Source organism: Leptonotus elevatus, chromosome 17 (genome assembly GCF_054856555.1).
Source record: "Leptonotus elevatus isolate MCC_2025b chromosome 17, RoL_Lele_1.0, whole genome shotgun sequence".
Taxonomy (NCBI): domain Eukaryota; kingdom Metazoa; phylum Chordata; class Actinopteri; order Syngnathiformes; family Syngnathidae; genus Leptonotus; species Leptonotus elevatus.
In genome coordinates this window covers 11,507,784-11,521,404 of record NC_141255.1, presented here as the reverse complement: position 1 = coordinate 11,521,404, position 13,621 = coordinate 11,507,784, and the positions used below count along the sequence as shown (strand labels likewise).

Genomic DNA, 13,621 nt, shown 5'->3' with positions numbered 1-13,621 from the left:
CAGACCCAAAAATCTGAATAATTGAGCATATTATGAGAACTTGGGCTCTACTGCTTCTACTGTTCATTGTTAGTCCACTCATATACAAGTCTGTGAATCTTGACAAAGGTCTTATTTTGGAATAAATGCTTCCAGTGCCGTCAGCTGCTGTTTTTTTCTTTTCTTTCCAGTGACAACGTGTTTTTGGTGATTTAAAACTGAGTTAAGCGCTGAAAGAAACAAAGAGAAGAGTGACGTTGCTCACGAAGAATATGTCACAGCAAATAAATGAATTTGATTGCACAGTTCATTTTGAACCGGGACGAGCAGCTACTACTACTACTACACTACAATACTTGAATGTTAGATGCTAGGTACTTGGAGAGCTAGGCAATTTTTAAGTGAGATGATTGAGAATGACTATCAAAAAAGGCATTTATATAAATCACTTATTAAGTCCATCATGTTAGCTGTTTATTTTAACTCATTCGCTGCCATTGACGGCTATAGACGTCAAAAATTCATTTGAACTATTTCTATTTCACATTTTTTTCCACTTTTGTTAACAAGAGTATGAAAACCTAGAAAACATTTATTGTACATTAAGAACAGATATAAAAATTTTGATTAATCTTGAGTTTAAATAATTAAGTAATTAACCAAAAAATAAAATATTATTTCAAAATTAGAGGCGTCAGACGATATTTTTTTTATTTGTAATTAATCGCATGACTTCACTAGTTAACTCACGATTAATCACTAATTTTATATCTGTTCTAAATTTACAATAATTTTTTTTCTAGGTTTTCATACCCTTGTTAACAAAAGTGGGAAAAAATGTGAAACTAATAGAAATATTTCAAATTAATTTTTGACGTCTATAGCCGTCAATGGCAGTGAATGAGTTAAGATTCTTCACAACGTTGCATGCTGATGATAGATTTTTGGAACACACACGACGTGCCGTGTTGGTATCCAAATGTCAAAAGATGACAAGTTGACACAATGTTGACTCGATCAAACACTCGGTCGGTGCTGATGTGACTTCACCCCTCGTCCTTGATGTCACGCAGCATTTTGGGAGCAGAGGGCCTCATTGTCTCACCGCTTCCTTTGTTATTTAAAACGCCGCTCCGGGATTGGCCCGCGCTCTTGATAAGGGAGGCAGGCATGGTTCGGGGATGGCAATGAGCAGCTCTTTAGTGCTAGAGTGAGGGCCGCGCTGAGCACAATACTAGCCGGGAGCGAAAGGGAGAGGGAGGGAGCGAGCAAGCGCAGCCAAGGAGACGGCAGAAAAACTCGTCCCCCCCAAATCCCCATCTCTGCAAAGAGGGCCGGGGACGCAGGCATGCACAAAAGCATTCTTGGCTTTCACTTTTAAGGAAGAAAACACAAAAGGCCCTCGCGGCGAGATCATTTACTTCAAATTGGAGGAGAAAGGCGTGACAGGACGGCGCGGCTCCAGTTTTAGCACACTTAAAAACTCATCCACTGCATGAATGATAGCTACATCTGGGAGAAGAAGAAGAACGCACAAATAGGATGGGAGCCACTATGAGGATTGCGTGTCTGCTGCTTAGTGAGTACTTGTTGAGTTCTTACTCTTTGTATTAATGCAAAACAAAAATGAATACATGAATATGTTGGAAGCGTAAAGAGGTGACAAGAGCGCGCACAGCAACAGGTGCGCGTACATGGGATGCACATGGAAACATTTTGGTGTCATCAATTGTGCAGTATTCGCCAAAATCGAGCTGGACTGCTACCATTTCTTTTAATTTTTTAGAAAATGAAAACTTATTTTATCCAGATAAAAATGAAAAATATTTAAAAAATAGATTTTTTATTTGACATAAAATGCATTTCATTCAAATTAATTTCTATTCAATAAATTATTTAAGTAAATTATATTGATTTATTACACTAAATTATACAATTTTAAAAATAAATGATAAAACGAATGTACATTTAATTCAAAATAATTAATAACACCAACCCACCCCCAACACACACACACACACCCACACACGCACGCACACACACAGCTACAAAGTCTAGAGGAGCTTGAATAATGAAGTAGACCCATGACCTCCCTCCCTGGCTGCAAGTAAAGAGAGTTTCTTTAATTATGCACCTGCCTCAGCCACCGCGCTGCGTGAATCCAAATGGGAGCTTTTAGTTTTCTACCCTGGGAAAAACAACGTGTGACACAGGCCGCACGTCCAATACCACCCCCCCCCCCCCCCCACCGCCCCCCGATAGAAAAACTCAATCGAAAGCCTGTCAGCACAATACAAACTCCTAAAAATAGAAAAGAGTGTGTGAACATGCCGTGTGTGTATTTGTAACACTACACAAGCACGTGAAGGCTTCAACGTGCGCAGGACTAAAAAAGCGTTGACTGAAGGTTGTACTACGTTTGTTTTTGGTGAACAAAAGTATATCAATTTAACACTTAAAAAGAGAATCAATTGAAAGAATATTCAAGATGTCACAACTAAACAATGATGACGTATTGTTCTGTATTTTTTCATTTGCATGTTTATGTTCTTGTATTGCCTCAGCCCAAAGTGTTATATGTCATATAAACATGCAGACTATTATGGCTAACGTTCAAGCATCCTGCATGTTATATATTTTCAGCACTATTACTGCTGACAAGGAAATTATAATATTGTACGCATACGGAGTTCATTATGACTCCACCTGGTTAGCGTGTATTATTATTGGATTATTGCTTCTGTCAAGGCAAGTATACATTTTGGGCTTTCTCAATCAACTATGATTCCATAAACAGCCGAAAAATGGTTCCATGCCTCCAGCGCTACTTTTCTTGCTATGTTCTCCTCGGGTTTTGCATTTTGGAATTTTGCCTCTGCCTATGAAGTTAAAGCAGGTTCGAATACTGCAGGGTCAAATGGTCACTTCTTTTGTTACACCAAATCTAGTTACTATAACCAAAGTGTTGGGTGAGTGAGTCTTTGTTTTTGTCACTTTTCACCTGACGTTATTTAATGCTTGTTTGATGTCAAAACAGCTTCTTTTTTTTATTTATTTTTATTATTATATATTTTTTCTACTTACCTCCAAAACATGCTTGAATCAAACACTCGGACGCCGGCCAAGAGGAATTGGTAGCGTCATTAGTTATCAGTCTTCACCAGGACTTCCGAACTCTACGCAGACAGGCTGTCCTCTGCTTTTGGCTGGGGGTCGTGACCTGTCAGTTTCCTACAAGATAACAGGCGGTTCAGATTCCAGGACACCAGGGTGCCGGGGGGAAGACGCTGCCTGCTTTGGCACATTGGTTTGGTGTCTTTGCTTGCCGGTCGGAGCATGGGAGAGAAGTGAGAACAATAGATGGAGGGGGGGTGGAAGGGGAGGGGATACTTTCTATCAACATCCTGGTTCCCAAGGAGGGTGTGGTGGCAGGAGATGACCTTGAACCGCCTTCTCTCGCTTGGTGGAACCTTTTCATGTGGCCTGCATTGCGAAAAAAAAAAGAAGAAGAAAAAAAAAAAGCATCGTGCATGAATATATTTTTGCATTATTACCTTTGCCAGGGTAGGGAACTCCGTCCCTCGAGAGCCGCTGCCCTGCCTGTTTGAGATGTTTCCCCTCTTCCAACACACCTGATTCAAATGATAAGCTCATTGGAAACTTCTGTAGAAGTCCAACAACAATCCTGATCATCAGCGGTGTGAGTCAGCTGTGTTGGAGGAGGGAGACATCTAAAACAGGCTGGCAGGACAGTGCCTGTCAAGGAACGGATTTCCCCACCCCTAGGTTAAAGGCTGGGTCCTATAAACAGCACTTTAGAAGCTAAATACAGCTATTTGCATTTAGAGCCCCATTTACACTAAGGCTGAGAGGCTTTGAAATTATTTTGGATTATTACCGCTACCATTAATAGACTATAAGCATGTCACATTCTTTCTTCTTTTTTTTTTTTTCACCAAAGAAGCCAAACATGGATCCCTTTCATTTCAAAACTCATTTAATAGGCACTTTAAACCAGTAAGCGTGGCCAAAAATCATGCATGAATAAATATTATATTACAACCTCTGCCAAGGAAGTTACAATAGGGTTAGGCTTTAATTGGGAGGCATGCTCTTGTAGGTTTTTGCATTATTTTGGATGACCCCTGCCAAAGATATTAGAATAGGTTATCGGTATGTTTAGTCCAATGTGATTCCACAAAAGTAACGGTTCCCTTTCCTTTTTGAGCTACTACTTTTGTAACTGCACGTACAATATTCACGTTTGGATTATGCCAAGTCATGAACTCATGCACTGCCATTGACGTCAAAAATTCATTTGAACTATTTGTTAGTTTCACATTTTTTTCCACTTTTGTTAACAAAAGTATGAAAACATATTTTAAAAAATGGTACATTTAGAACAGATATATTTGTGATTAATTGTGAATTAACTATTGAAGTCATGCAATTAATTTAATAGTCTGACGTCCCTAATTTTTAATAATCTTTTCTTTTTCTTTTTTTTTAATTAGGGGCATCAGGCGATTAATTTTTTAAATTGTAATTAATCACATGACTAGTTAACTCAAGATTAATCCCAAATTTTATATCTGTTCTAAATGTACATTTTTTCCCCTAGGTTTTCTTACTCTTGTTCACAAAAGTGGCAAACTAATAGAAATAGTTCAAATGAATTTTTGACGTCTATAGCCGTCAATGGCAGTGAATGAGTTAAGAGACTGCGTTTTGATTGATGACTTATGTATTGTATACACTATATATATATATTCTTGCATGCCATTATCCTTTCCCAGGTGTGAGACATTACTCAGGCCCCGCACCTGGTACCGAATGGACCTCCTTCGCACCGCATGGTGTCCCCGTCTTGTTTTCGTTCGCTCTTCTTTTCAATCTGCCTCATCTTAGCATGTCAACTCCTCCGTCTGGTTGCAACATTCTCAAAACACACCATGGTTGGTGCTCAATTAGCCGTGTACGGTATGTGGGATACATGCTTACATGTTAAAAGGTTAATCAGACACGGTAATTTTTTTATTTTTTTTTAAGTGATATTCAAAGTTATCTTTATTCATGACTACTACGAGAGGGGTGCACTTTTATCACAAACGTACCCCACAGCTTGTGTAAATACACATACCAGTCTGGTTTCCAAGGTCGGGGAGTGTGCTACAGTGGATAATGTGCAAGTGTGTGTGTGTGTGTGACAGTTCATTTCCATTTGGCAGTTCAATTTACAGCGTCTCTTCATGTTCTCTCCTCTGACCCTCCTCCCTCTCACTTGTCTTGCTCTTTATTCCCACCGACGACAATCACGCCTCCTCACCTCCCGACACCGCACTTTGGGAAGACCCCTCCCTTATCCGGCTTTCACCCGGTGCCCCCTCACAATGGTGCGCCCGGCCGAATTAGCTCTCTGGGTGTAACGAGGCCCAGGGGATGTGGAATCGTTGCATGAGCGCACGTGGGGGCCCTTTGTGGGGGTGTCACCAAAGTAATGGGGAAGATTTGTCCCACTGGTTTTTTTTTTTTTGGAGCGCATTGTTTAAAGCGAGTTGTGATCAGTCCGGGGCCGCAGTCCTTGGCAAAGTGGACAAACTACTAGCTGGCTGGCAGACAAAAACACTCATAAATGTGTCCGATTAGTAGATGTAATGTCTTCCTGAGCCACTAACCCAATTTTCATGCTCACTCTTTTCACCATATTTAGCAACAAAGAGGTTCAAAATAGATGGGAGGCCATCCATTTGAGTCAGGCCACCTTCTTGACCATATATTTGTGTCTGCTGTTCAAACCTTCAGCGTAGTGGATCTAAGAGACCGCAGGTGACCTACAGTACATCAGTAGGAATGCGTGGGTGAGGTTAAAAACAACCTTGGTGGAGATAGTGGAAGGATCAGGGGTGCTGTCACCCGCAAAGAAACAGATGCTGCGCTGACAGTGGGAAAATGACATGATTTGTTGCTCAGCAAGTTTAAACGCAATCACTCAAAGTAGTAGTGTTGTAAGAAAATCACAACTCATTCACTGCCATTGACGGTTATAGACGTCAAAAAGTCATTTGAACTATTTCTATTAGTTTAACATTGTTTTCCACTTTTGTTAACAAGGGTATGATTTTTTTTTTTATTGTACATTTAAAACAGATATAAAATATGTGAGTAATCTTGAGTTGACTCGTAAGTCATGCAATTAATTACGATTTTAATCGCCTGACGCTCCTAATTTTGAATTGTAATTAATCGCATGATTTCAAGAGTTAACTCACGATTAATCATACATTTTATAGCTGTTCTAAATGAACAATAATTCGTTTTTCTAGGTTTTCATACTCTTGTTAACAAAAGTGGAAAAAATGTTAAACTAATAGAAATAGTTCAAATGAATTTTTGACGTCAATTGCCGTCAATGGCAACGAATGAGTTAAAAAAGAAAAAATACATGCGACTCAGAGGCCAAAAAGGATTGTTATGATTAAGGCGTATTAATGAAAGTGTTTGTCCTGCAACTGCAGATTTGTTCGAGAAGCAGGCTGCACTCTGGAGTGTCAGCAGCCAATCACAGCAACTGTGCCTTCCGCAGTAAAATAATTATCGCATCAAAAAAAATGTGGGGAAAAAAAATGGGGGAAACTGTGAATAATGAATACAAAAATAAACAAATGAACACAAATATCGCATATAGTAATCTATAAATATGTCAGTAATTGTATTACTGTAGGTGTTGGTGCGTGTTAAGTTAAGTTGGTATGCAAGGAGATGACATCATCTCCAGTAAATCATGGCTAATTGTGCTGTAATATGTCATATGTCATCAGTGGTTTTGTGCGCGGGGTATAATACAATAGCTGGGCGGAGGTCACAATCCACAGAGGTGGTAGGGCCAGACACTATTGTAGTGCAGACGTGGATAGCCCACTGCTCCACACACATATATACGAAAAGGCAATGGACTGTTGAGGTGTGGTGCTTCCAAGTTTATTGTGTACAACATCCTGGCCCGGACACTATAAATAGAGCGATGGAGGAAGATGGATGGCTGAAATAATATTAGCAGTGAATGTTAACATTATTTCAGTTTTGATATTTGAATGTGTCTTTGTTTGTGGGCTCTTATTGCCCGATAACCCACCTTTTTTACAAAAAAAATATTATTATTATTATTAACTCAAAACAAGCCAATAAACTGATAACTGAAACTGATCAATGTTGATACATTAGCTCCTAAAAGTGACAATATAGTTGTTCACAAAAAACAATTTAAAAATACAGTATATAGAAAAATATTTTTCTTCTTCTATTATTTGTTATAAATATGAATCATATACAGTAAATACATGACCATAATTCCAAATACCTTAGTGTTGTAAATTCCAATTGATATTTGAAATTGTAAATGTTTTTTCTATTTATTGAAATAAGACAATTAAAGTACATATTTTCATTATTAACTCATTCACTGCCATTAATTAATTTTTACTATATTTATAAGTTTAACATTTTTTTGACTTCACTAGTTAACTCACGATTAATCACAAATTTTATATCTGTTATAAATGTACAACAAAAATGTTTTAGGTTTTCATACTCTTGTTAACAAAAGTGGATTTTTTTTTTAAACTAATAGAAATTGTTCCAATGATTTTTTAACGTCTATAGCCATTAATGGCAGTGAATGAATTTATACATTTGTGTTCATAATCCAGATTAGTGTTGACTACCTACATTATGTCACCAATTAGCTTGCTTTTGAACTAAAATTAAATGTTAATGGTAATAATATTTACGTAGGCCTATACATTATTATTTTTTTTTATTTCTCTACAGTACTGTTGTGTAGTGGTAAAGGGAAAAGCCGAAAGGAAAAGGAGAAGAAGAAGTGCAGTGATTTTACAGTGGTAAAAAATATAATTAGGATTTTATATATATATATATATATATATATATATATATATATACTCTTACTCTATTTTTAGGTCTTTTATGTCACAAAGCGTGCTCAGACACGACGGCAGCTACCGGAGTGACTGTGGCGAAGAAGGCTCCCACACAAGGGACGACAGCCACACCCACGAAAGTGCCAACCGATGCCAGCATATCTACAATACAGGCTGTAGTAGAGCCCGTTACTGACAAAACACAAACTGTAGCGCCAACAATTGCTGACACAAGTACGGTGACGCAGGTCCCAACGAGTTTACCCCTGGTCACCTTACCTGCCCACATAACGGCACCCACTGTCAAGGTAACGACAGCCCCAACACAACCGCATCGGCCACAAACGCACGCCCCAGTTGTTGCTGGCACCTCCAGCGTGCCACTGACTGTTAAGAGTGCGACCCTTCTTAGCCCAATTATCACAACGGACCCGTCAAAAGCCACCCTCACAGCCACGACAGTGGCTGGCACACTAGCACCTGCCCCAAGCAAAAACCCCAATGATATAGTCACGGTCACGCCTACGACTGAAGTGGCCACACGCGGCACTACGGCAGATCATCAGCCCGCCATGCACACCACTGTCATCGTCAAGACAACGCAACAGGAAGTCAAATCAGGTAAGGCCACTATCTATCTATCTATATATATATATAGATATATCTATATCTATATATATATATATATAGATATATCTATATCTATATATCTCTATATATATCTGTCTATCTATCTATCTATCTATCTATATATATCTATATCTCTATATCTATATCTATATATATCTATCTATATCTCTATATCTATATCTCTATATCTATATCTATATATATATATATATATATATATATATATATCTATATCTATATAGATATATATATATATATATTACGGGTGGAAATCTTTGAATGTCTCAACATTCGATTCAGATTTTTGGGTGTGTGATTCGATTCAGACCCGATTTTCGATTAAGAACGATTTTTTATTCAAAATGGTTTGATTGACAATGATTTTTGCTTTAATTTATAGATGTTCAAGGAATCGTAATGATCTACTCCAGCCTGACTCGCTAATGCTAATTAGTGCTCTTCTCACTGCACTTTTATCACTCAAAAGAACGGCTCCATGCTGCAAAAAAACTTTTATTGGAATAACTTGATCGTGACTTTTTCCTTCTACTCTCTAATGTGGCTACAACTTAACAGTGTATCAGACCACGTGGAACCACACTGCCCTTAAGTGGCCAAATTGGGTACAACATGAACAGCGCTCCCAATAAAGGCACACACAAACAAAGGGAAGACAGTATGAAAACATTTAAATAAAATCGATTTTGGGACATTTAAAATCGATTCTGAATCGTACTAAATGAGAATCGCGATTCTTATGGGAATCGATTTTTTGGCACACACCTAATATATATATATATATATATATTGTTTTGTGCCTAATCCATCACAACAGATGTCAGTAACTATATTAACTCATTCAATGCCATCGATGGCTATAGACGTCAAAAATTCATCTGAACAATTTTTATTAGTTTAAAAATGTTCCCACTTTTGTTAACAAGAGTATGAATACCTAGATTTTTTTTATTGTATTAGAACAGATATCAAATTTGTGATTAATTGTGAGTTAACTAGTGCAGACATGCGATTACAAATTGTAATCACCTGATGCCCCTAATTTTTAATAATCCTTTCTTAAAACACTAACAAAAAAGATTATTAAAAAAAAAAAAAATTCAAAGAAAAGAAAATATTATTAAAAATTAGGGGCATCAGGTGATTACAATTTGTAATCGTAATTAATCGCATGACTTCACTAGATAACTCAAGATTAATCACAAATTTTATATCTGTTCTTAATGTACAAAAACAAAATTCTAGGCTTTCATATTCTTGTTAACAAAAATGGAAAAAAACGTTAAACTAATTCAGTTATTTTTTTTTTTTTGACGTCTATTTTAATCCAATGCAATGCTGTAGCTAAAACCACCATGACGAGCCCCCAACAAACAGTGACTTCAGGGACCACCAGAATAGCTGTGAGAGAACAGACGACGACGAGGCCCCCCATCCTGGCCTCAACTGCCCCCTCCGCTGTTGTAACCACAAGTGGGACCCCTGGCGGCACGTCCTCGAAAATAACCACAACAACTGAATCTTACATAAAGAAGTTTTCGGTAAGCTAGGAGAGTTGGAACAGAATAGTGCATCCTTGTAATAAAAATTGCTGATAAACTAAATTGCTTTTGTCTAAAATGCAATATTGTTTTTTTCCCTCCTCCATCATGTCTAGTACTCACTGAACAATGGACAAGAGGTAGGGATTTGATTTCTTATTATTTTTTAATCACTCTGTATCCCACTCTAGCTCTCCTTGCCTCAAACGCGTGTGCATATAAACACACTTGCTATCCGCTCACAATTCATAACTTCCTCCATTCATTCCTCCGTCTCCTGACTTTGCTAATTGTGCCCGTGCAGAAAGAGGAGGAGAAAGACCTGGTGGAGGTGTGCAGGCGCCTCATGGGCAACCTGAAGGACGGAAACTGCACGTTGACATGGCGCCACCATAAAGGCAAACTTCTCTTCGACTGTGTGGAGATCAACGGCAAAGGTACTGCTGACTCCATTTTATCACAGCAAAATTGCTTCTCTCAAATGTAATTCGCTATGCGCAGTGAATAAATGTCCTGGGCCACTAACAAACACAAACAGCATATAAATACGGAAGCGTATTACATTCACTTGGAAAAAAAAAAGTCCTGTTTTTCTGGCAAATTTTTGGGGGCTTTGCTTTTTTGAGTACTTTTTTCTTTTTTATTGAATACTTTTTCCCCAGTTTTTAAAGTATTTTTTTTTCAGTTTAAAAAAAAGATTTTCCTGTTTTTCTGAATATTTTTTTCCGTTTTTCTGAGTAATTTTTGCGTGTTTTATAAAAAAATGTTTTCCTGAATATTTTTTTAAAGGGGTTTCCCCTCAGAGATTAGAGAACAAACCACAATACAGTATACACATTCATTCCTTTATTGAGAAACATTAAGTAAACATGACCATCTTATTGCATATGGAGGTCTGCGGCAAAGTGTCCGCTTCAGCTATTAGCGAGTCTGCAACAAGTCACTTGGAGTTCAGAGGTAAAAATAAAAATAATAATTACTCCGAAAAACAGAACACCAGCTTTGTTTTTCGGGGAATTTTTTTTTCTGTTTTAATTATTTATAGCCTGTTTTTCGGAATATTTTTTTTGACAGAATTTTTTTTTCTGTAAAACAGAAATAAGTATTCAGAAAAACAGACAATTAAAAAAAATAATCCCCCCCAAAAAAACAAAGCTCCGCCCCAAAAATTAGTCAGAAAAACAGGAGTTGTCTTTTTTTCAAGTGAATGCAATACGCTTCCGTATATAAACACTTGTATGTCTGTTACAGTGAAAACAGCCCTGGCAACTCAGTATTATGAAGAAATAACCAAGGTGGGTTGGCTCTGATACAGTCACAAAGCATGCTTAGCTTGAACAAGCCACTAATATTTCCATTGGATTATTTTGCTGTGCACATGAAGAAAGCGACCGATAACAAAACCCTGATTGCTATTTTGGCTTCGTGCGGCGCTCTGCTGATTATGATCATCATCCTGGCCGTGTGTGCGTCCCACCACCGCAAACCTTACAGCGAGAACCAGGTACGTGGCCATCTCTCCTATTTCTAAATGTTGAGCAATGAATCAAATAAAAAAAATATCCATTTGCTTGTATTGGGTGAGTTGTCAATTTAAATAAAAAAATTCCCTGGATGAATTAAATGTACATTTTAAATTGGAATGGTTGAATTTGTGGAAAAATTTACCTTTTTTGTCGTGTTGAAAATGTGGCATTATAGGGAAAGTGGAATTTAGAAAACTTTTGCTGGATATACTGCATGAACAGAATATTTTTTTTCTAATTAATGCCTTTAGATGTGCAGCGGTATTTACTATTATTCCTTTGTAATATGAAAACTTTAATTTGTACATTGATCACAAGTTCGCACCATAATTCATCAACGACATTGTGCCTCAAATGAACATCATTTGAGCAAATGCCTTTTTGAGGAATACAGTCCTTTAACCATAGCAACTTGCAATTAATGGGTAAATGTCCGTTGGAACTCACCAGCAACACCTGACTGAGGAGCTGCACACGGTCGAGAATGGTTACCACGACAACCCCACACTGGAGGTGATGGAGGTGCAGCCGGAGATGCAGGAGAAGAAGGTGGCCCTCAACGGCGAGTTCAATGACGGCTGGATCGTGCCCATCGACAACCTGCTCAAGGAGGACGTCTCCGACGAGGAGGACACGCACCTGTAAAACGTGACAGCCTGGCACACATTAAACATGACCACCAATAAAACGGAAATGCGCAGTGGGTATCCACACTGAACTGCTTTGACACCCGGCCGGCTTCAACATATAACGCAAGTGAGGTTTACACACGGTGCCTTTACAAAAGGGCTTATATAAATGCTCATTATACACTTTGTACACACACCGGCTTTGTGTATCCCACAAAACAAGTTCAAAGACACTTTAAAATATGGATAATTACATCTAATTGGGATGGCTGCTTTATATTCCCAAGAAACAACAATGGTGCCCTGATACGATCAACCTTTACCCAACGGATATTTGTTGAGTGATGTCTCCAAGTACATCGATATTATACTGCTCCTAGGTGGCCAACAAAAAACTGTTATAGTTCTTTATACTCTATTTAATTATGTCACTACTGTATGTTTTTATAAATTACAATATAAAGAGTGCCATTGCATTTGGGGGGGGGGGGGGGGGGCTGCTGCATTGCATTGACATTTCCATTCATTTCAATGGAACCAATTAAACCCGTATCTCAATGCATCACTGTCTTTACTTGGGTATCAAACTTAGTCTGATGACAATCAGGCACTACAGGCCAACTAAATTCTTCTTATTGCTGAACATTGTAAATATCGAATTATTAGTTTTTATTGCTTATGCTGTACGGTTCAAGTCATTTTTGACCTGAGCACGTGTTTGAATGTATTCAAATGGTTTCCTTCCCCTTTAAACCAATTGATAACTATATCTCAACTTCAAACTACAGTAATCCCCCGCTCTTTGGCAACTAGTGAAAAAACACACGAAATTGACATGCTGCTAATATGTTTATAATTGCCTATGTTAATATTTGGAAGCATAAATATACCACAAACTTCACAAAACTGATTTCAAACTCATCTTATTACCCTTAAATATAAATGTGTAACGGATTATAGCGGTATTCCATTTTGAAAAATAAAAATAAATATGTGGCTCCCCATAATTTTCCACTAATCACAATCTTGTGGCATTTTAGGGCACTTCATAAAGTACAGAAAAATGCACCCATGTCACTTTTTCAGGCAAAAAAAAACAAAACGGTGTGGGGGCACAAAAAGGTGAATTTGTTAATAGCGGACTGTGAATATGTAGGGGATTACTGTATCTGTTAATTCATCACCTCCAATTAAACGTGTTTGTGTGTTTGATATCTCAAGTATGTTTCCAGTATTTGTACTTTTTGTATTTATGGTTGGTTTGCTGACAGAAGTGAACAACAGGGGTCTAACACACTGGAAGTTGTAAATTGTTGTCACTACATTTTTGCAAATAAAGATTTTTTTTCTTCCACATACAG

General features: G+C 37.8%; 1 protein-coding gene across 1 annotated transcript; it reads left to right on the top strand.

The window, feature by feature from the left end:
• The first annotated feature begins 1,140 nt into the window (after nt 1–1,140).
• Nucleotides 1,141–13,616, top strand: podxl (podocalyxin-like). The gene is made up of 8 exons (XM_086058261.1): nt 1,141–1,558; nt 7,956–8,537; nt 9,909–10,105; nt 10,222–10,245; nt 10,410–10,542; nt 11,357–11,400; nt 11,490–11,609; nt 12,082–13,616. The coding sequence occupies exons 1-8, from the start codon at nt 1,522–1,524 to the stop codon at nt 12,274–12,276; spliced, it is 1,332 nt and encodes a 443-aa protein (XP_085914387.1). The 5' UTR covers nt 1,141–1,521; the 3' UTR covers nt 12,277–13,616.
• The last annotated feature ends 5 nt before the right edge of the window (nt 13,617–13,621 follow it).